This window comes from Labeo rohita, chromosome 6 (assembly GCF_022985175.1).
Source record: "Labeo rohita strain BAU-BD-2019 chromosome 6, IGBB_LRoh.1.0, whole genome shotgun sequence".
NCBI lineage: Eukaryota > Metazoa > Chordata > Actinopteri > Cypriniformes > Cyprinidae > Labeo > Labeo rohita.
The window spans coordinates 30,843,612-30,867,840 of NC_066874.1; the positions used below are offsets into that span (position 1 = coordinate 30,843,612).

At 36.0% G+C, this 24,229-nt stretch overlaps 1 protein-coding gene across 1 annotated transcript in view; it reads right to left on the reverse strand.

Annotated features, from left to right (window-relative positions):
* Positions 1–23,120, reverse strand: part of mtss1 (MTSS I-BAR domain containing 1) — a 55,336-nt gene extending 32,216 nt beyond the window's left edge. The window contains 3 exon segments of the mRNA XM_051112251.1: positions 7,802–7,875; positions 12,037–12,098; positions 22,385–23,120. Coding sequence (XP_050968208.1) covers positions 7,802–7,875; positions 12,037–12,098; positions 22,385–22,456 — 208 coding nt within the window. The 5' untranslated portion in view covers positions 22,457–23,120.
* Positions 23,121–24,229: the final 1,109 nt, after the last annotated feature.

A 24,229-nucleotide genomic window follows, 5' to 3' on the forward strand; every position in this document is an offset into this window, starting at 1 on the left:
CTAGTCTCCTCCAGACAGACTTCTGACTAACATCATCTGGTCCAAGTTGCAGCCTATTCTGGCAAAGACAGAAGAAGAAACCACCTGATGGACATAAACTGAACAACCACGGTTAATTATGACGTAAAAGTGAAACCAGCTATAATTCTGAGAAAGAAAAGAATTTCAGGTGTGCTTAAAGATGACTGGTTTACATGCCACACCATAATAGCCTGTGGCAGCCAAGAAACTCTGTTTCTTGAAAACTGACCAAAACTTAAGCACTCCCAGAAAGCACAAAACACTAGACAACCAGACAGGAAATGTCAGCTTTTAGCCAATCTTGTCATTTTTGAGTGCAATGTGCACTATTACAAGTAATGGCTCTGTTCATGATAGAAAACGAAGGCTGGGCGATATGGCAAAAAATTTAAATCTCGATTTTTTTCAGAATGTTTGACCAATTCTCAATTTTTTTTTTAATGATTTTTAACTAGTCAACCTGAAAATGTAGCTACAACTGAAAACTTTTTTTTATTAAACTTCTAGTTAAAGAAAATTCTATTTTTTTTTTCCAATTGCAAGACACATGAAGTTGTCAATGTTATGTAAATGTTAAACAAATCACTTGTTAAATATCTTTGCAGAAAAGATGCATGAACTACAACTATATCTTGCATATAATTGTCTTATACATATTATATGTTCAGGAAAAATACTAGAAGAAGAAAAAAAAAAAAAAAAAAAAAAAAAAACACCTCAAAAGTCAAGGTAATTCAAATTTAAAATGACAAAGTAAAACACCAGTAAACTATTAACTATAAATAATCTGTAAAAACAATGAACAGCAGCTTTCAGCCTGTCACCATGATGCAAACATGAAATATCAGACATAAAGTAGTAGTTCTTCACAGATTTTTTTTTATATTCAATTGCATTGCTTTTCCTTCGTTTTTCTACACTTCGCACTTGCGTCTTAAAACATGCCGCTCAAGTTAAAAGAGGTTCACTCCCATCTTTTTGCATGCTTTTCTTATTCCACTGCCCGCGTTGCATCTTTGTTAACACAAAAGTGCATTCTGTGTGAATGGTGACTAGCGTTGAGCGCGTAACACGTAACGGTTTGTTCTTTTCTCTTTACTGTGATCACTGGCATAATGTCAAAGTGTCTGATTCTAACTTTTGGTAATATTATTTCCATACTAAATTGCAATTCCTAGATTTCTGAAAAATTTAATCGTGGCAAAACATTACATTCAAATTAATCGATAAAATCAGAAAAATCACCCAGTCCTAAACTAAACCATTAAAAATATATTTTGTTTCCTAAATAAAATATTTTTATTAGTTTTTTTGAAAGACACTACCCTTTTATTCAGCAAGGTTGCATTTATTTAATCAAAAGTGACATTTTCAATGTCACAAAAAAATTCAAATAAATGCTGTTCTTTTATCAAAGAATCTTAAAAAGATGCATCACGTTTTCCACAAAAATATTAAGTGGCACACCTGTTTTCAACATTGACAATAATAAGAAATGTTTTTTCAGCAAACCTGCATATTAGAATGATTTCTGAAGGATCATGCAACAATTAAGGCTGGAGTAATGATGCTGAAAATTCAGCATTGGATCACAGGAATTAAATACATTTTAAAACATGTTCAAATAAAAACTGTTATTTTAAATTTAAAAAATATTTTTTTCTTTTAATTAGAGAAGCACAGCCATGCATACCCAAGGCATAGCATGAAATGGGAAAACAAATTGGAAGAATAAATCTTAAGGATGCAAACTAACATTAAACTTGACACTCCTATGTCATACTGTACTTTATCACACTGAAAATATTATGTGAATCTCTAAACCTCCACAGGCAGTTTCACTTCAGATAAAACACTGGGTGTGCCAACTAATTATGTAATGTCTTACACTGTGGTAACTAGTCACGAGTTCCCTAAAAGACTAGAGAAAAAAAACATTTTTGTTCTTTTAAAAAACATCTGCTTCAAAATGGCCCTAAGGGAACTCATCCACTGCATGTCACCAACCTTATGATTCATAAGGCAAGTTTTTGCAGGTCTTTTCAACAGAGAATGTACCATCACACAGAGGGACTAAATAAATATGGTAGCATGGAAAAATCAGTCCATTATTCATCTACATCAATGTGATTTATCAGAAAGGTGAATCACAGGAAAGAGCAATGTATCAGAGACAAATCCAAATATTCTCTGAATAATAAAATGATACTTGAAGGAAAAGTTTGCTCAAATATTCAAATCCTGTTATCATTTACTGAATGGACCTCTTAAGTTGACAGTTCCCAAAAACATTCGGAATGATTCTACACGATACAAAATGTTTATCTCACTTAATAGAGTAATATTGTAACTGGAATATTGTAAAATATTATTACAATTTAAAATAACTCTTTTCAGTCACACTTTATTTTAAGGTTCAGTTTAAATGTGCCTTCGAACAATCCCAAATGCGGTTGTAAACGATCCCAGCCGAGGAAGAAGGGTCTTATCTAGCAAAACGATCGGTTATTTTTATTTAAAAAAATGCAATTTAAATACTTTTTAATCTCAAATGCTCATCTTGTCTTGCTCTCCCTGAACTCTGTATTCTGGCTCAAGACAGTTAGGGTATGTTGAAAAACTCAGATCGTATTTTCTCCTTTAACTTCAAAAATCATTTTAAAATCATCCTACATCGCTGCAGAAGTTCCAAACCAGTCTTTGCAAAGTGAACATGCAAAGAAGATCAAATACCCTTAACAAAAAGGTAAAACAGCGATATAGGGTGGTTTTGAAGATGAGGCAGAAAATACAATCTGAGTTTTGAGACATGCCCTAACTGTCTTGAGCCAGTATACACACATTCCAGGCAGAGTAAGACAAGATGAGCGTTTGACATTAAAAAGTATAGAAATTGTACTATTTTTATGAAAATAACCGATTGTTTCGCTAGATAAGACCATTCTTCCTCGGCTGGGATAGTTTACAATAACATTTGGGATCGTTTGAAGCCGCGTTTAAACTGCATCTGGAACCATATCAGTCCATTATATGGAGAAAAATCCTGAAATGTTTTCCTCAGTAAACATAATTTCTTTACGACTGAAGAAAGAAAGACATGAACATCTTGGATGACAAGAGGGTGAGTACATTATCTGTAAATTGTTGTCCTGGAAGCGGATCCCGATACTATATACTAAAGCTTCAGTCTTCAGTGTCAACGTGATCCTTCAAAAATCATTCTAATATACTGAATTTCTACTTGAAACTTAACAGCCTAAAGCCTCATTATAAATATCTCCTTTTGTGTTCCAGAGAAGCAAGCAAGCAATACAGGTTTGAAATGACATGAGGGTGAGTAAGTGATGACGTAATTTTCGGTTTCTTTAAAGGGCTTAGCAGAAACGGCAGAGAAGCCCTGCTTAAGACTTTTTGAGGTTTAAATCTAGATGGAGCTAGTTAAATAGGTCAGATATACGTTTAAATAATGCTGTATGGCATACATACATAGTCTTTTACGTGGAAGGGTCATGGGACTTCACAGCTGCTCGCCGCATGCTCAATCACTCTCAGCTGGGGTTGCGGAGGGGGGTAGTGAGGGTCAGCTCTCTCAGTGGGTTAAATTCCCCACAAACACATACATGCCGATCCAGCCTTCCTAGTGCACTTTAATCCTTCCTGTATCTGGAATGTTTGCAGTGGGGTCTGACGTTTGAGGGTCAGTAGGGGATCTAAACGCGTGCACGCATATTTACAGACAACTGGGGCTGGTGTGGCCCCTTTGTGAAAGCGTGGCAGCTGTGAACCAGGCGCTGACCAAAACAGGTGTGGGACCAAAACAGCACCCCGGTCAGTGACGGTGTAATGGTGGTTTTGACGACTCCAACTATACCTCCAAATGTTCATCATACATCTGTTCTTCCCATTTCATCTTAATACAGCTGTCCATGAGTCTTTACACACATAGTACACGTAAAGAGCAGCTACTCAGATACTTGATTATATCATCAGTGGGCTGTACAAGAGCTAATGTTTAGTGAGATAAGATGAAGAATTTTCCTTAGAAGTGAACGCTAGAATGTCCCGCTTTTCTATTCGCTAGGGCACAAACTTATGAACAGCACATTTAGGCCACCAGCTGTCCTCTGAGGAGCTGCTTTAAAAGTGCTGTGTGAGAAAACGGATGGACGGAGAAAAAACAAGGGAGCGGGCGATTTCTGCCTCATCTGTTATGGATGGAAGGAATGAGGTTGTAAAATGGAGGCGAGATTGCAAATCACAAACCGATGAAGAGAGAAGCTGAAGAAGAGCATGCAAGGCGCCTTTGGACCGTAATCTCCAGAGAGAACAGGAAAAAAAAAAGCATCAATCAATGCAGTCCATGAGTGTGGAATAGATGAATGGATGGATTAGAAAGATGGAGGATGGGGTAGCAATCCTGCCTTTAGCTACTACATGGACAGACGCTTTAGATGAAAGATAGTGTAGACAAGGCCATGTTGGAGATCTGGTCTGGTCTTTATCATTCATTAATATCATTGATCTTGGGTTAGACATGGGTTGATAAGTAAGGGATAATGTCCAGTCAGCTGGTCATTATTGCAAAATAAAGATCAACAGGGTGACAAGGACATTACCCTAAAATATTTGTGACCCTGGACCACAAAACCAGTCATAAGGGTCAATTTGTTAAATTGAGATTTATACATCATCTGAAAGCTGAATAAATAAGCTTTTTTTATTAATGTATGTTAAGATAGGACAATATTTGGCTGAGATACAACTATTTAAAAATCTGGAATCTAAGGGTGCAAAAAAAAAAAGAAATTCCAAATGAAGTTCTTAGCAATGCATATTACTAATCAAAAATTATGTTTTCATATATTTATGGTACGAAATGTACAAAATATCTTCTTCACTTCATAGCCTAATCATTATTGGCATAAAAGAAAAATTGATCATTTTGACCCATATAATGTATTGTTGGCTATTGCTACAAATATACCCATGCCACTTATGGCTGGTTTTGTGGTCCACGATCACATTTGTCCTGAGAATGCTATGACTGACCAATCAGAATCAAGAAACAATTAAAAATCCACTACTGGTCAACAGATATCCAATCCTAAATATCTAAAAATAAATAAATGCATAATATTTATTAATGAATGTTAGGAAATGTATAACCGGCAAATCATTATTTACAAAAAGCACATTATTGTAAGTATTTAATTCAAACTATAATTACATTAAATAACTGTAGTTTTCATGAATTATGCATATCAACATGTAGCTATAATTTAATTTAACTGCAAATGTAAATTAGAATTATTTGTAACTGAGATTTAATTGAATTTAACTTAATTTTCTAGAAAACAAATTAACTTTTTTTTAAAACAGCAAAAAACCCAAGCATATGGGTTGGTTTAGCAAAGCTGTCTCAGCTGTGATCAATAAGTCGATTGATCAGGTTTTGGGGATGTGGGCGGATCAGCAGCTGATATGCCTGTCAACATAATCAATACTGAGACTCAAGTCAAGGGTCCTGGTGGAAATCAGACAACAGAGAGCAAGTGTGCATGTTATCAATGATCTTAATTTCTCACATCATGGATGAATTTATCAGTAAAGAGAATGAGAGTGAAAGTTACTACAAAAATAACAAGCCTGTCACAAAGCCGACAACAATCCAAAGAACGTAAACCTCCTCAGACTAAAAGAGATGCCAAGCATGTCAACTCTAACTTCCTAATCAAACACAAACTCAATCCCAATCCAAACACGTGCACCGTTCCTTTATCTTCTGCGAGAACAAAAACGCACCTCCTCAACACGGTAAAGACCACCAAAGAAAGACATTTCATGCAACTGTTTGCATCAGAAGGCATGACACAGCAGGTTTGAATCATGACAGCTCTCTCAAGTTAAGGTGCGGCAGCACCACGGGCAGCTAAATCTTTAAACGCTCTTTCACTCCCTTTATCTGGCATGTCAAGACCTCTTCTGTGTTTTGGATAAATGAATTCTCTTAGGGTATGAAAATATTTGCATGTGCAATTTAGGGCAAAACACAGAATAAATTAATACTACGGCTCCGTTCTATATTCTTGTGCATTGAAATACTGTCTGCGTCCTGCACAAATACTGTTTCACACGACATCAAGTTTCCAAGGTGGAAGTCTGATGTCAGTTGCATTTCTGAAAACTGGAATTAGACCTTATTTTATTGGCATTAGAAATGCCTTTTTATTTATTTCACAACTCACAACTGAACTAAGATATAACTTCTTTGCCATTAGGCTATTCATCTGTGGAACAGCACATTAGAAACAGATCAGGTTTCAGCGACAAACAAAACAACTCACAAATTATTTACTATGGTTGCATTGTTTCTTTGTACACTAATTAGATCAAGGAAAATGGAGTACATGAAGTCTAAAATAAAGCTTAAACAAGTAAAGGGGTCAAGAAAATGAAGCACACTTACAATCCTTTGCTACACTGATTGAATTCATTAAGTGGACTGAAAACAACAACTCTAGACAGCAGCGTTCGTGTTTTTGTTATACTAATCTCACTTAGCGTTCGGCGACATAAGATCAAGGTAAAATTCTTGGACTATCAGCAAGATAAACAGAGTCAGGGCTACATCACAGTGGCAGTACAACGAACGAGGAGTGTAAACACACAGCATAAAGACTAGAAACTAACAGGTCACCTTAACAAGGAGTAGAGCCATGTAACCCAATCCGGGCCATTATGAGACGCTCATGCCTTCCTCCAATTGTCAGAGCAGAGAACAATACAGTGATGACCTTCTTTTGGTTCTGTGTGAATTAAGGTTGAACATTCGTTGCCTTGGGTGACCGGATTTTACACCGCTTATTTCAGGATGTTAACACACTGCCCTAAAGGTGAGACCTCATAGTGTTCAAACAAACAAATTACAAATCTCAAAGAGATAATATAGAATAAACAAAAAGATAATACACTACATATAGGGCATAACAGGATAACCTGCATTACTAGTTCTCTATTTTGACTGTGGGAACGATAAGAAAAAGCTAATCTTCAATTCAAAACACAATTCCCTTAATCTCGTTCAAAAAAAATAAACAACATTATCCTACAAACAAGTTTGAAATTATAAAACAGAAAGTGAAACAACTTGTATGATATGCGCTTTTAGCATCTCATCAAACAAAAATGTAAATACAATGTATGTTTTCAACTGGAATTCCCAAACAAACCCCCGTCTGCCATTGGTTACTCAAACAGATAGCCCCACCCCAAATCATGCCATTGGTCGAGTCAACATTGCTGTGTTGGATTGGCCATAATGCTCCAACAAACACAGCACTGTTTTGCTAACACCACAGTGTTTGCACATCTCTGCTGGAGTCTGCACTTCAAACTGGCAGAAAGTGGTAAATAACATATGAAATTCTGCTCAAAACATGAACCAAACAGTTTATCAATATGCGCTGTCAAATTCCAGCGTGTTCGTGTGAATTTATTTCTCAGTTTCAAGCGCTTCACCAGGAGTACCATCATTAGGAAAGCTATAAAACATGCCGTCTTCTCACTTTAGTGTTATACGGCCCACATCTGCCTTAAAAAAGGAAAAGACATTTGGACAAGTCTTGAGGTGTTCTGAGTTAATGCTTCATGTTTCTGATGAATAACCTTTCCTGTAAAGTACGGCTTGCCTGCTTTCCTCATTATCATCACTGGAGAGACAGACTGTTTGTGGGGTGAGACAGGAGAGAGAGAGACAAAGAAGGTAGAGATCTCATCTTACCTCGTGTTCCAGTTGCAATGTCAGCCACTTTCTGGAAAGCATCCAGGAATGAGCTAGTGACGATGATTGTTGTCCTGAACGACAGAAAGAGAAAGAGTTTGTTTGTAAGAAAAACCCACAAGCAAAGTGGCTTTGACTGGATTCTTGCTAATAGTCGGTATATCATGACAAATATTTCCACTGACAGATTTCTGGAGCTTGCGCCAGGTAGAGACATAGGAGCCAACGTTAACACAGCAGCCTACAATGACCTGGATGAATGATGTTTAAATACCTGAAGATGCTGATAACTAAAGTACAACTTACAACAAAACAATCTGCATAGTTTTTTACCCTTTTTTAATTCTGAATTTTGAGTTCTTCATTAAAAAGAACTAAAACTACAAAAGTCATACTGATAGTTGAAAGCATTATTAAACTAGTAACAAAAACAAATGCAGTTGTAATGCCTTTTCTACAATGGAAGTGTCAAGAAAAATACTGTTTCCATCACTCTGTTTTTATGTGCATTTTCGAGTATTGCATCAGAAATTATATATATTATAATATAAATATATTACACAACTGTCTTTCCAAACAGCAGACATCCACCTCCGAAGCAACGACTGCATTTATTGTGTTCTGTCTGCTCGCTCTAAAGCACAAGTAATTGATTACATATGAAATGTATTCTATTCAGTGGCTTCTCCTACTTTTCTTAGTGATATTTAGTGCCTGTTCATCAGGAACTGACGATTTTGTTCTCTTTTGACTCGTTGCATGGAAATGGTGCTTATTCACAAATGTTTTATGCTATATATTTGAGTTTTGCACACAAGTTAAATTTGCAACTTTGGATTTCCAAATTTTCTTTTCAATGCCATTCCATTTGTATCAAAAAAGCATTACAATTTCTTTATAATATTTGTCTTACAACTGCATATACATGCATACACTTTATATATATATATGTGGTAATTAGGGCTGGCAAACGATTAAATCGCATACAAAATAAACGTTTAAGTTTGCCTAATATATGCGTGTATACTGTGTGTAATTATTATGTATATATAAATATATACATGTATATATTTAAGAAATATGTACAAGTATATGTATTAATTATCATTTTTTAGAATTTATATTATATATAAATAAAAATATTTTGTACATAACATATTTCTCTTAAATATATACATTAATTTGTGTGTATTTATATATACACACATAATAATTACACACAGTACACACACATATATTAGGCAAACTTAAACTTTTATTTTGTATGCGATTAATTGCATAATTGCCAGCCCTAATGGAAATATATACAAAAGATTATTTAAATTAGTATACATAAAACAAAAACATCACTAAATACCTTCACATAACAGTTATTTAAATATATAATTATTCACAAAATCATTTTATGTTATACAAACCAAGATAATTAAACAGCTGGAGTAGCTATGCAGCACATTAGAAACAGAAACTTGCTCATTATAGAAACTCAATTATAATAGGAAAAGTTTGTTTAAAAAAACAAAACAAAACAAAAAAAAACATTCTAGACCAGCAATCTGTGCCTGGCATATTAAACTTGTGGCCATAAAATAAAATGGTCTTGTTTAAAATTCCTAATCCTACTTGATTTGACTTTTGACAAACAGACTTTAATTCCCTTTTACATCTGAAAACTAACATATACATTTGATTAAGGCGGTGAAAAACATCTATAGCCTTCTCCCGCTTCAGTATATGGAAAACGGTCCGAGTCACTCAATGGAAAGAGTTCAGCGTGTTCATCTGCTGGGACACAGGCACATACTGACAGGGTCAATGGTGCCATTGTAGGGATCCATTGAGAGCCTTCATTCTGAAGAGGGAGATCTCGGCTTATCAGAGAGAGCTCTGTGGTATCAGGTGATACAAACTACAAAGTACAGCCTTTCAGCAATTCCCCCACCTCCCCACAGTGGCCCCCCAAGTCCTCCAAAAGCTTTTGTACCCGATAGGTAGACTCACAACAGTCATCTCTTTAAGAACTGCTCTGGCTCTAGGAACAGGGGTTGGGTTAATGGTAGGGATACCCCAGAAAAACAGATTACTAGTTACTTTCTGTTTGAAGAGCAAGTCCCCATGAAATCAAAATTGAAGTTTGTTGGCTTTTAGTATGAACATGCTAGCCTTAAGGCTATCTATAAGCTAGTGTGTTTCAAAACAATGACAAAATTCGCATTTAGAGATATTAGCATTCAAACCTTACGTTCTCTAACTTCTGCCAATATGGCATCACCCTGCACTTCAGCTTCTCATCAAACTTTCTGTCCAATCAAATGAATTTGAATCCGAAGCGTCCTGCCCCCAACACTATACATAGAAGCTAAAGCTGCAGCTGAAATCGGCTACTTGTTCACAGAATTAGTATTTACTGTATGGTGAACGTGCACTATATAGGGGAAAGGAAACAATCAGTGTAAATATGCTTTCTATTGGAGCGAAAGAAGTCTGGTTTTACGCAAACTGCAGAAGTGCACACAGTCTGCTCTGGTCCAAAGACACGGATGGCACAGATCATATGCACGAGTTGTTGCAGACCACAAAGTGTATTGAATGATTCGGACCCATTTCAATTTTACACATCATAGTATATTTATAGCGATATGGATGAGATTGTGGCTGTCATACACTGTCAAATGTGGTTTTACCAAGCTCAACAGCTCTAGCCAAGAGTTGATATATAAACGAAACGCTATTGGCCATTTTAAGAAGGGGGCGGGACTGTCCTGCCCTGTCTTCCTGTTTCAGTTGAAATTACATTAACACATAGTATAATGCTAGGGTTTCAAAGCACTTAAGTGGACCTTTAAGAACTTCTCTAGCTTTAGGAACAGAGGTTGGGTTAATGGTAGGGATACCCCGGAAAAACAGATTACTGGTTACTTTGTTTGAAGAGTATTTTTAAACTGATAGTTCTGAATTCGGGTTGGATAAACCATGTTCATAGCGATGCGTCATGATGGTCAGTTGCTGGATGACTAGCTAATTAGTCAACCATTGTGACCCAGTTAAAAAACTGGATTCAAACATGTTTCAACCAATCAGAACTGTAATCTTGTACTAGAGTGGTTTCATATATCTTTTGCAAAAACCTTTGGATTTTTACAAATATTAAATACATTTTTCAAACATGAATTCTATTTTATAACCAACAACAAAAAAAAAAAAAGTTTCATTTTCTTTAAGTCAGCACAACTACACCTTAAATGGCTGCTGTAAATCTTAATGCAAACCACCATTCCCAAACCAGCTAGTCTAGTATCTATATTTGCATGCACTGTGATGTTGATCAGCTAGACATACCATGATATACAGCAACGCTGTACCAACACAGTGTTTACAAAAACACTAGCAATGCTCAAAGTCATGAGGAACTTTTAAAAAGCAGACCATGATCAGCTCCTGGCAGCCCAGACGGCGGAGCTGGCAGCGGTAATTGTGTGTGTGAGTGGAGCGTGTTTGATGTTTATCTGTAGGAATGGAGTGGACCTTTGGGAGGGTCATTAGCCTGTTTACTCTCCAGGGACAGAACAGAGAGGTCAGGCAGAGGGGATGCACTGTAAAAATGGGACCAACGGCTACCCTAAAAGATCTATTCATCCTATGATAAGCTTTTCTGTACTTTATTGATTTCATATTTCATCTAATGCAAAAGAACACAAGGGAAAGATGTGTTGTTTGTTCAGTGGGTTGAACTGTTGCATATCTTGGTGTCGATCATTCAGTCAACAAAACATTGGACAAAAAAAACAGATTGTGATTCAATATCCATTCAATTCATGATGGATAAAATCCTGTTCTTTTTTTTTTTTTTATCTTCATTCAAAGATACATCACATCATGAAAGTACAAAGGCTTGCAAATGCCACAATCTGTTGACAGAACAACCTATTGAATGAACTATACATTATTTTCATTTGTGTCAAACTAAACGCATCGCCTTTCCTGTCTGCATTTAAAAGAAACTACTTCAAAATTAGTTCTTCATTATGAAATCCCCTTCTTTCTTCATCACCGCCTTTTTGCATCTTTTGAAAGACATTTTTCTCAAATGTGCCTTTATTAGCTCTCCTCATACATTGGATGACAAATCCTTCCTGAATGATGTAATAATCAAGCACATTTCCTGCTTTCGAAACAAGATTATAACAACTACTCCCCATTCAAGGTAGCGTGTAACGCAGGAGGCCTGTTCTTACCTTAACTGAGATTGTAGCTTAGCTCCTTTGGTGACAAAGTCCTCCCAGGCAGGATAACTCGCCTACAGAACAAACAATGAGAGAGAAGAAGAGAGGGTTAGTCAGGGCAAACCATAGTAAATCATTACACTTCACTCTCAGCTCAACTGGTGTTCATCATCAGTATTTATCTGCTGAAAATATCATTTGTAATTGTTGACTACATTCTATATAACTCTATAAGACATGGATATGCACTGAAATTTTATATTTAGAGCTATGGGTTTATTGAAATCCCTTTTAAAATCCCCTAAAATGTGCAAGAAAATATTAAGAGACAACACTGAGATCACGTGAGATTGTGTTTACACCAAAAACAGCCAAGGCAAATTTATTCACTAGCTTGGACAAACAAGAAGCAACAATGATGAATAACACAGCAATTATAACAGGTTGTCACATCCAATAACTTTGCTGACTATCTGGTTGTGTGACAAATGCAACTTTTAATTACTAGATTGATTGCATAAGTACAAATTGAAAGAGGTACACAATGTATCGTTCAGCTGAATGTCATACAAACCAGGTACAACATTTCCAAACTTTTAATCACACAGTTACTCGACAAGCTGTCATTTCACAGCATCACAGACATATGAATCAGAATGTCTATTAGTCATTAGTGATCACAGTATGACTAAGATTGTTTTTTTTGGCTCTAATGTTTATTAAATCTAATCCAAATCAAGCTAATTCTGTTCGCAATAACGGGTATCAGTAACAGCTGATCCTGCTTATAGAAAATCTCATAAAATGCTGACTGGTCTGTTTTCACAAGCAGGACACATAAATACTTTAGCAGTTATACTTTAGTTATCTACCACATGATGTTTCAATTTATTTGATTTGCATCAAACAGTGAAGAAAGTGACAAAGACAGAGTTCAAAAATGTGAAAAATCTCTATTACTGAAGATATTGCTACATGTCAGCCCAAAATTAACTAATTTGCTTACATTATACATTTCAGTTATAATATTCAGTAACAAAATTATGTAACATGTAAAACTGTGTAACATAATGCTTTTAATGCAGTTGGCTTCTTTCTTGCAATTAATCAATATAAAATAAAAAAAATGCTTATCCAACATAAACAGGTTTTGGGGTGGACTTTATTCTTTAGACACAATACATTTCTGAAACACGAAACTACAGTCTGATTTGAATAAAATCTGCATAATTGCGTGCATTTCATTCCCTCTACAAATGAAAAATATATCAAGTCTTTCAGCTAATCACTAAAAATACACATGCTTGGAAATGCTTTGTAAGGAGGCCATAAAATGTAATTGCCCTGACATGGTTTACAGTCTACCGTCTCGTGGGCGTCAACAAGATCTTGCAGTAATTAAAGCACAGATTAGTAACGACTCTTCCAGAACTGAATTTAAATGTGATGATACAAAACAAAAACCTAGTAGATAAGATTGCATATACAATACTGTTTAAATGTTTTACAGAAAATAATGCATTTGTTCAGCAAGGACATATTAAATTGATTAAATTGATTATTAACATTTACATCAGATAAACACTGTTCTTTTAAACATTTTATTTGTCAGAATCCTGAAAAAGGCACCAGAGTTTCCACATCTGTTTTCAACATTGATAATAATAAAAATGTTTCTTGAGCATCAAACCAGCATATTAGAATGATTTCTGAAGAATCAGGTGACACTAAAGACTGGAGTAATAATGCTGAACATTCAGCTTTGTCATAATTTGTAATAATATTTTACCATTTTAATGTGAACAAACTGAAGCAAACAGATCTTATTTTCATTTAGATGCATGTTTTTTGTTAAATAGTATTGAGAATTAAGTCTAACTGAAATATATGACCCTGGACCCCAAAACCAGTCTTAAGTAGCATGGGTATATTTGTAGCAATAGCCAAAAATACATTGTATGGGTCAAAAATATTGATTTTTCTTTTATGCCAAAAATCATGAGGATATTAAGTAAATATCATGATTCCTCAAGATACTTTGTAAATTTCCTACTGTTAATACGTCAAAACTTAATTTTTGATTAGTAATATGCATTGCTAAGAACTTCATTTGGACAACTTTAAAGGTGTTTTTTTTCAATATTTTGATTTTTTGCACCCTCAGATTCTAGATTTTCAAATAGTTAAATCTTGGCCAAATATTCTCCTATCCTAACAAACCATACACCAATGGAAAGCTTATTTATTACAAATCACAATTTCAAATAACTGACCGTTATGACTGGTTTTGTGGTCCAGGGTCACATATGACCTACATAAGTCATTAAGTCTTTATTTACTAGGAGAGACTGCATATTCCACAGACAAAGTATTGTTTTTAACCTCTAATAAGTAAGTATATTAACCTCAGGTACATAGGAGATATAATTTCAAATTGTTTGCAATACTACATACATGTAATAGGTAAAGAGTAATTAAGGCATTAAAACATGTAAGCTAATGCTTACACATTATACAAACACAACTTTATGACAATTTAGGTCTAGGTCTAGGTCAATGTCTTACACACTCAAAACATGATCTTTCTTATCACCAGCAAAGAACTTTTAGTGTATAGTGTAAGTATGCAAATTGAGGCGCAACCTTAATTTTACTAGCTCTTTCCGGTGGCCATAATTACAGCACGTAAGGCTATCACTAAGTATGCATCTCATAGGAAACTAGTGACCATGATTTGTACGCATGCCTCCAGGGCTTTCCTGAGTCTGTCAGAAACTTAAAAGGACGAACCACCCACAAGAACCCTCCAACCAAATCTGTCCTGTGAACCATTTCCTTTTCAAACTCTCAGTTCTTTCTCCCTCGGCTCTCAGAAGAGGACCACTCCTGTGAAGTAACCCCCCAGAGCTTTGCTTTCAACGGCATGAAAGAAATATATTATCAGTTCCTGTCTTCGATCCTTCTCATCTTCGCCAGTTGCTGTGGTAAAGAGGTGGTGACACAGAGCGGAGGACGAGGAGAGGACAGAAAACCTGTTGGTCCACTGTATCAAGTGACAAAACAGACACATGTATGGTACGCGCGGGCAGAAGCTGCAATAAGGATCAACCACTGAATTTCAAATGTAAAAATGGCATCCCTCGCAGATGGTTTCTTTGATTAATAATAAATGTTTTTAGAAACATCTCCCCCTCTCTAATAAGGACTCAAGGGAGATGTCGCACAGTACTGTAAATCAACAGCACCCTAATGATCCACATACTAAGCTATAAAAGGCGATCCCACAAAAACACAGCGGTGACAAAAATAGAAAATAACTGTCATGCATCTGCAAAACTTGACTACGCGTTTCATCTATACTATCATATGGAGAAGAGACAGAAGAGTAACTAATATGAGTGCAATGTATATACGACTGTATATATGCTAAGCATATTGAGTCATGCCAAAACTATTTGCACACCTAAGCTGCAATTAAAAACATATACGCCATTGTATTTACAAACCACACTGTAAAAAGTGATTTTTCAAAACTGTAAATGAAAAAGATTATTGGAGGACATTTTATAAGAAAATGGACAGCTTTTGGTTGTTAGTATTAGTAGTACTATGGATTTTAATGCCATGTAAGCATATTCAAGGCAAAAACAGTTACAAAAATTCAATAATAATGAAAACCAAACAAAAAGAAAAGTTTAAATATTATATATATATTTTAAATATTTCTGGTAAAATCTTAGAAAACATGTCTACATATAAAGTTGTCTATTGCATCAAAAGTGGGCCAGTCCAATAAAATGTGACTTTTAGTTGTTTCTAATGTGAAAATGATAGCACTACAAGCTAAAAACAATTATTCTTGAGGAATGCTTTTCTTGAAATAGAGGTCCTACTCTATTACAGCGGCTTTCTCGTCAACTAATTTAAAAATGAAAAGCTATTTAAATTCATATCTGTATATTTATTAGCCATTACACTAACATAATCTTTGGCTTATTGACAATAGACTTCACACATCCATTTAAAGGCACACCCAGCACTGAGGTCTTATGAAGCAAAATGACCAACCTGTGCAAGATAATTAATGTTTTTTTTTTTACAACATTACCCGTAATCCACAGCCTCAGGTAAACGGAGCATGCTCAAAAGAGTTTGGAGCTCAGTCTCATAATAATGCTCTCAGTAATGTTTAGGTTTTTTTGCACAGATCAGTTGTTCCTCAATATAATCGCCAAAAGCCACAGGTATTAATTTTGAGTTTCCTATACCTGCTTTTTTGACTCTCAAAGTGACAAAACCCATTGACTTGTATTTTGTGAATCACTAAGGACCACAGATTCAGCTAAAATCATCTTTAAGGGGATAGTTCACCCAAAAATGAAAATTCTGTCATTAATTCCTCAGCCCCATGTCTTAAGACCTTCGTTCAATTTCAGAACACAAATTAAGATATTTCTGATGAAATCCAAGAGCTTTTTGAGCCTGCGTAACAAGGAAACTGGCATCTGTTATTTTTGTTTTCTTTCCGCACAAAAAGCATTCTTGTCGCTTCACAACATTACAGTTGAACCACTGATGTCACATGGACAATTTCATGGATGTCCTTACTACTTTTCTGGGCCTGGGAACATTTCAGTTGCGTTGCTGTCTATACACGGTCAGAAATCTCTCGGATTTCATCAAAAATATCTTAAGTTGTGTTCTGAACATGAACAAAGGTCTTACGGGTTTGGAACGACGTAAGGTTGAGTAATTAATGACAGAATTTTCTATTTTTGGGTGAACTAACTCTTGAAAGTTTTACCAAAGGAAGAAAGTCTTGGATGGCCTCAGGGTGAGTAAATGAACCATTTCTTTAAAATCACTAAAGTGAAGTTAGTTCCGTGAAAATTTTAGACAGAATATTTGCTTTGATATTTTCTCATCTAAACAAAGACATGCAGGCATTTTTATGTGTTACTTAAGAGTCCAATACTCTGATAAGCCACCCTACTCTTTAACATATCGTAATCAGCCACTGAAAAACCCAAATGGGTTAACCACTACTGAATATCATAAAGCACTCCAAACTGCCTTAGTCATCAAGTCTCTCATTAGCACAAGCTTTGCATGTCTGTAATAGGCACCTGTGCGTGCATACGAGGGTGTGTCTGCTTTAGCTGGCAGAAAGGGTGTATCCAGTATGTGTGCGTGCACGTGTACCAGACGTACGAGTGTCCGGCCATATCTTAAACAGGTTGCCTTTCAGAGGTGATTCACAGACAGGCCTGTGCACGGTACACAGAGTTTTTACACATGACAGACGGAGGGATTGTGGGATGGTGGAGAGGGGGGAAGGGGGACGTCCTGAAGCAGGAATGTGCACAGGCAGGCAGCTCCTCAGCTGTAGACTGGCGTCATCCCAAACAGGGAGGACAGAAATCATTAGTTTCTCCAATACATCTCCAGCAGCCTGGCTGATGTCAACGAAAAGTGTTGAGGCCTTTTAATGATCAGCGTCCAGCAGGACTAAACGCTGGGTGCTTGAGGGGGAGGGACATGAAATGGTTTGCTGTGTGCTTGCTATGACGTTATGGTTACTAAATATGGCTTAAGTCGATTCAGATGTAAATCTAAGGGATTTTTCACCCATTTTATCGTCCGCCAGACAAAACGTAGAGTCATAATACTGCATTTCTTCACAATAAGCTGTACAATTTGAAGCATCATCCATGCCTGAAGCATACGAAACAAGGTCAAGTAAAGTTTTGGGTGCATTATACTGCTAATTAGCTTACCTTTTACAATACGTCACCATTCAAGACAATGCAACTGAAACTGCAAACACTGCTTCACTTTTGTTCAGTCTAATGCCCCATATAAATGACTATGCTTATTTAGACGATATACATTAAAGGAGAAGTCCACTTCCAGAAAAAATATTTACAGATAATGTACTCACCCCCTTGTCATCCAAGATGTTATAGTCTTTCTTTCTTCAGTCGTAAAGAAATTCTGTTTTTTGAGGAAAACATTTCAGCATTTTTCTCCATATAATGGACTGGTATGGTGCCCTGAGTTTGAACTTCCAAAATGTAGTTTAAATGCGGCTTCAAACAATCTCAAACGCGTTTGTAAACAATCCCAGCCGAGGAAGAAGGGTCTTATCTAGCGATAAGTCAGTTATATTCATTAAAAAAAAAAAACAATTTAAATACAATTTAAACTTAAATGCTCGTCTTGCCTTGCTCTCCCTGATCTCTGTGTACTCTGCCTCAAGATAGTTAGGGTATGTCGAAAAACTCCAATTGTATTTTCTCCCTCAACTTCAAAGATCATTTCAAAATCATCCTACATCACTGCAGAAGTACTGACCCAGTCTTTGCAAAGTGAACATGCAAAGAAGATCAAATACCCTTATAGGACAATTCTGAACTTGGAAAAGATGGGAGTTTTTCGACAGACCCTAACTGTCATGAACCGGAAAAAAACAGTCCAGACAGAGTAAGACACGTCTGACATTAAAAAGTATATCAATTGTATTATTTTTATGATAATAACCAATCGTTATGCTACATAAGACCCTTCTTTCTTTTGGAAGTTCAAAATTGGGGCACCAAACCAGTCCATTATATAGAGAAAAATGCTGAAATGTTTTCCACAAAAAACAGAATTTTTTACGACTGAAAAAAGAAAGACATGGACATCTTGGATGACAAGGGGGTGAGTACATTATATGTGAATCTTTATTTTGGAAGAGGGCTTCTCCTTTAATAAAAATCACAATGTATTGAAAAGCTATTTCGTGCAGCACTTTTCATTCCAGATGTTCTAACAAACTTCAAGGAAAAACAGTGTTAACATACTACATATACTGTCTCAGCATCAGGGTAAATACAATCACAGTAAACACAATCTGTAGACAGTAATCTGATTCCAGTTCAGCAATCTAAAATACATATCGCAAATAGTGCAACAGAAGGGGAAAACTCTCAGGTTACCTGTTATCCTCTCATTCCTTGTCTAGCTTATTGAGACCTTGTGAACCCTACTAAGACACATCTCTCCGCCCAAGTCTGTGTATTATGATAGGAACCAATCTTTCACAGTATTTTCGCAGGTGGGGATGGAATTCTGTTGTATTATCCTTCTCTCCAAATAAATGGAGGTGTCCAATGTTACCTACAAACACACCGGTCCAGTAAAGATCACAATGAACAGGTCAAAGGAATCTGTCTTAATTTAAAGATGTCTTACATTTTTTCGGCCAAAAGGAGGACATATTAAACCAATGTCACTGTAAAAGTGAGTTCAGGACAAAAATATTTTACTTGCATGACAATTAATCATCAGACGAAGTTTCATGATGATCCTAATTATACAAGTTTGAAACTACATTAGGGTGTGTAAATGATTAAAGAAATGCCATTTTTGGGTGAACAATCCTTTTGGTAATGTGCAATTGTTGCACTATTGTTTTGGTGGACAAAAACAGACAATTTTCGCAGAACACAAACTTATTCTATTGAAGGAAAAAAGCTGTAACATATGATGTCATTGAGAAGCAGAATCAAGTGTTCTGGATTCAAAGAAAAAAACATTTCTCAATGGTGTGAAAGGAAAAATTAAGTAATGTGCATTCCAGAAAACACTTGCTTCAATCCATAAATGTCAAGCTAGGCCAAAAAAAAAAAAAAAACCCGAATAAAGGACCAAAATAACCACACTCACATCCCTCACTACTAAACTATGATATATATATATATATATATATATATGATATATATATAACATTTATGTAGCCATTATTTATTTTTTTTAAAAAAAAAAAAAAAACAACAACATACAATGTGCTAGAACAGTATTAAATTCTTAGAAGAAACAACTTTTACTTTGAGAGCTTAAACTTTATTTCTAGTGCCATTTGTCTTTGACTACATTTTATCTTTGCACTCTTGGATTTCACAGCCTACGCTTATACATTGAGGGCTGTCAGTGTAAGTGACATTTTACATAAGTTCATAGCAGCTAGCGAGGCACTTTACATGTATTACTCTTGAACTTTGTGGAAATTAGGTGCAACACTGAGTATAATGTATGAGGTGAGGGTGAATACAGACATTAGATCTATCCAAAATAATGCAGTGCAAATACTGACTAGTATAAAAGTATGATTCCCTCCAAATACCTGACGCCCTGGAATCTGGGAATAGCTACTTAGTCCTGCTTATTTAAGTAACAGTACTAAAGCTATGCACTTTGTATTGTTTGTTGGAGAGCTTACATTGAGTGCTTAATTGCAAAGCACACTGAGGAAAGTAAATATCCCAGTTAGGAAATAAGACATGACCTTTAAAATAAAACAACTGTCATGAACCCACAGGAGGGTGAGTAAATAATAACAGAAACTTTTTTTGCGGGTGAACTAAACCTTTAAATCTAGACAACAATCCAAACGTTCACAGAAATTACTTAACTTCTCTGCTGCATACCCTTGTGCACACTAAGGTCGGCGCTATTTATTGAGTTCTACACGGTCAAAATGTAGCCTTTGCCCTGCAGCTGTTTTTCTATGAATCATAACTTTACATGCACGCAAATTCACGCACGCACACACACAATCATGGGGATATCCTGCACACTTCCCCCTTCCTGTGAGTCAAGTGGCCTATTTCCACATTAACAGCACGCATACAAATGGATAGCTAGATGTTGCCAAAACCTGCTGGTCCATTCATTCATGAAACTCAGTATACCTCGAGTATACCTCAAGAGAGTTCAAACAAAAACATGGAAATGCATCTTCATAAATGCAAACCTTTAAATGCCAACCATTCAACAATCCACGTGTCTCTAATACTCAGTGACCCAAAATGTATTTGAACAATGATACTGTTGTGTTACATAAAATCTAATTAATTTTACCCTTTTTAAGTGTGATTTTAAAATTATGTTTTAATTACCATAATTCATAAAAGTGTCAAAATACTTTTTGGGAACACATGCAGGTACAAAACAAAAGTCAAAACATGATATGTGCAATGATTTACTGTGCATTTGAAATACAATACACTACATAAAATAACTAGTATGATGCATAAACAAATGAGGCGTCATAACAGAAACCTTTCAGGACAGAAAAAAACAATGCTTTGACTTCTACACTGATTGCATACTTGTAAATTGAGCCTTAATGTCTAGATTTTAGCACAATGAATAAAGCCTGAGTCACACAGTGAGGCATGTTTACAACAGGATGTGACGTGCGTTAAATATTTCCTGCTCACCTGTGCGCACACACACAACTGCATTTCAACACATTTTCAATGAAGCAAACAATTAAGAGTCATGATGAACAAATGACAGTATTTTCATGTTGTAAGTTTACAATGCATTTAAAGTCGACAATGATTCTCACAAGTGTTCACACAGTTACAGCACTTACAGGGTTACAAACGCTGCTGGTAGACAGCAGGACATAACATAACACTGCATGTGTTGTGCTGAGACTGTTAACTAGAACTTCTGACAGATGACATACTGAGCTGACACATTTTAGATAGACTGACTGTTTTTTATAAACTAGGCCGGGTAATAGCGCAACACTTTGATATTTACTATGGTACTGAATGAATACTATATTCATTCATACACCATCTTATCTACCTGGCTCATCTAAAATCATAGCCATATTTTAATTGCATTTTGGACAAACACAAGAGTGTCATTGATGTTTCATTCAAACACTGTGGTGTATGAATGTGATTCTGCCATGGTACAATCTAATAACATGACTTTTTTTGGTATTGGTGATATGATAATACCATGGTTTTTGGACATTGTATATACACACACACATATATAGCATGATATCAAGGATTCATGCACCACTGTACTTGGTACTTCAAAACAAAACATGGTTGTACCATTTTTTCTGTAAGTGAACGTACTCCAGGCTAGTTTAAAGACAACCATGGTGCATATTAAATTAGCCATTTTAATAACAAGCTCGTTTAATGTTAGTGTGACAGCAATCCCTTTGAAGTGCCTTTCAACATGGAAGATGGAACAACCTCATATTTTTCAATAGTGTACACATAACCTAAATGTATACAGTCTTTCTAACTAGTAAATGCACTCATATATCCGAGATTATGAGCCTACACAGACGTAAATGGGGATTTGAAAGGGACACACATCACAGGGCGGCTGGATACACATCTATCAGCAGCCGGCCAACCACAGAACTGTTGCCAACCCTCCAAAACAGCTGGAAAATAACTTATTCCGAGGCTTTCTACAGGCAGACTCCAAACCCACCCATGATGCTGGGGGGAAATCAAAGCATCGGGTGTGTTATTTTAATTTGAGAGGGACTCACCTTCATGTCGTTCATGATGATTTGGAAGAGCCCTCCCAAAGCGCTGCACTCCTTCTCCATTCCCGCATCCATTTTACCACCCCAAAAACACACGCGTAGCGGTGACACTTATCCTCCTAATGAAAGCTCCCCTCGAAACCCGCTGTCAGTATCTTAAGGGTGCGGTACGAGGCTATTTTTAAAGGCTACCGTGTGAATAAGGCAAAAAAGAATAAAATAACGCAAAAACAGTGAGTGTTATTCCGCTGATTGGCTGCCCGGCGCAAGTAAACTAGTCCCGGCCACGCAACTTACTAAACCTCTGAAAATACATCGCATCGCCACGATAAAAGTGGATAAAAAACCTAAAAACGAGATTTTTGACAATAAGTCTCCAGGTCAAAAAAGTGCCACGTAAGCACAGGTAAACCCGCAGAAAAAACCGACCGTTGAAAGTCTGCGCCGAAGTACCTGGCTCGGCGTTTTCAAAAGCTTGGCTCTGTTGGATCGATAGTCACGTTAGTTTAGATCGCGACAACCGCCGTGTTTTTTATTCCTCATGGTTTCATTCAGTCGATCCAGCCGCTGATATATCCTTTGTAGTGATTTTTAGAGCGGTTACAGTTTGAAAGAGCTTTTCAGGTAAAATTAATGCAGTAAAACCTGACTAAAGTTTCGACTCCTGATAGATTCCACAGAGTGAGTGGTAAACATTCACTCCTGGCTCGCACTCTCTCGCGCTTTCTAACCCGTTTGTGTGGATCGGCTAGCGACGAACTCAAAAAGGGGCGGAGCATGAGTACTTCGGAGCTGTTCGTGCTTTTCCGTTACTGTAGTCATCAACATACAAGTAGTTGATAATCTAAATACAATATATACATACATACATACATACATACATATATATATATATATATATATATATACATACAATATATATATATATATATATATATATATTTATTTATCTATTTATTTTTAACTTGATAAAAACATTTAGTGATTATGTCTACACGCTGTCATATTTGCTAAACTCTTCTTAAGCAATTTAAAATGTACTTCCTATAAAGATAAATCAGAACACACAGAACTACATCCTGTTATATTTATCTATGCACAAGTAAAATGTTTTTCATGGATTCATATCATCTATGAGTCAGCATCATTGTAATCTCACCCAGCCTTGTGCTGTTACCTGACATTACGAAATGAGTCCACCTCTCAGCTCAGCGGTCTCATAGCAACGCAGACATGATAAATTCAGCATCACGTCCTCTAGTGGCCACCTGTCTGTCTGTGAGAGAGAGCGGAGGTCACCTTGTTCAGCAGTCTGCAAAGGGCTTCCCACACAGCTTTATGTGCCCACTCACAGCACAAACATCCAGACTCACAAAGTTAATGGATTGAGTAGGCCTATTTAAGCCTTTTAGTGTTGCTTGTAAGAAATCCACAGATCAGTTCAGATATACATAAGTTTCGAAATCACTATCTGTCTATCTATCTATCATTGTTTAACATTAGAAGTAAAGATTTTTTAAAAATAATTTATAGAGATTGCTCTTTTTTTACAGATTGCTCTTTTCGAGAGCAATCTGTAATATTTTTGTATACTTTCTAAGTACAACAAAATTACATTAATTTATATTTAGGCTTTTTTTTAACACTAGTACACTTGCACTAGTACAGATAGCCTTAAGCTGTAGTAGGTGCTTGCTACCATCTAGTGGTGAAACTTGAGTAATATACGTGATGTAATAACAGTGTGTTACAAAAAGTGTAGTATATACCAGAATTTTTACATCATTTTAATATTTTTGTATATACTATATGTGACCCTGGACCACAAAACCAGTTATAAGTATACAT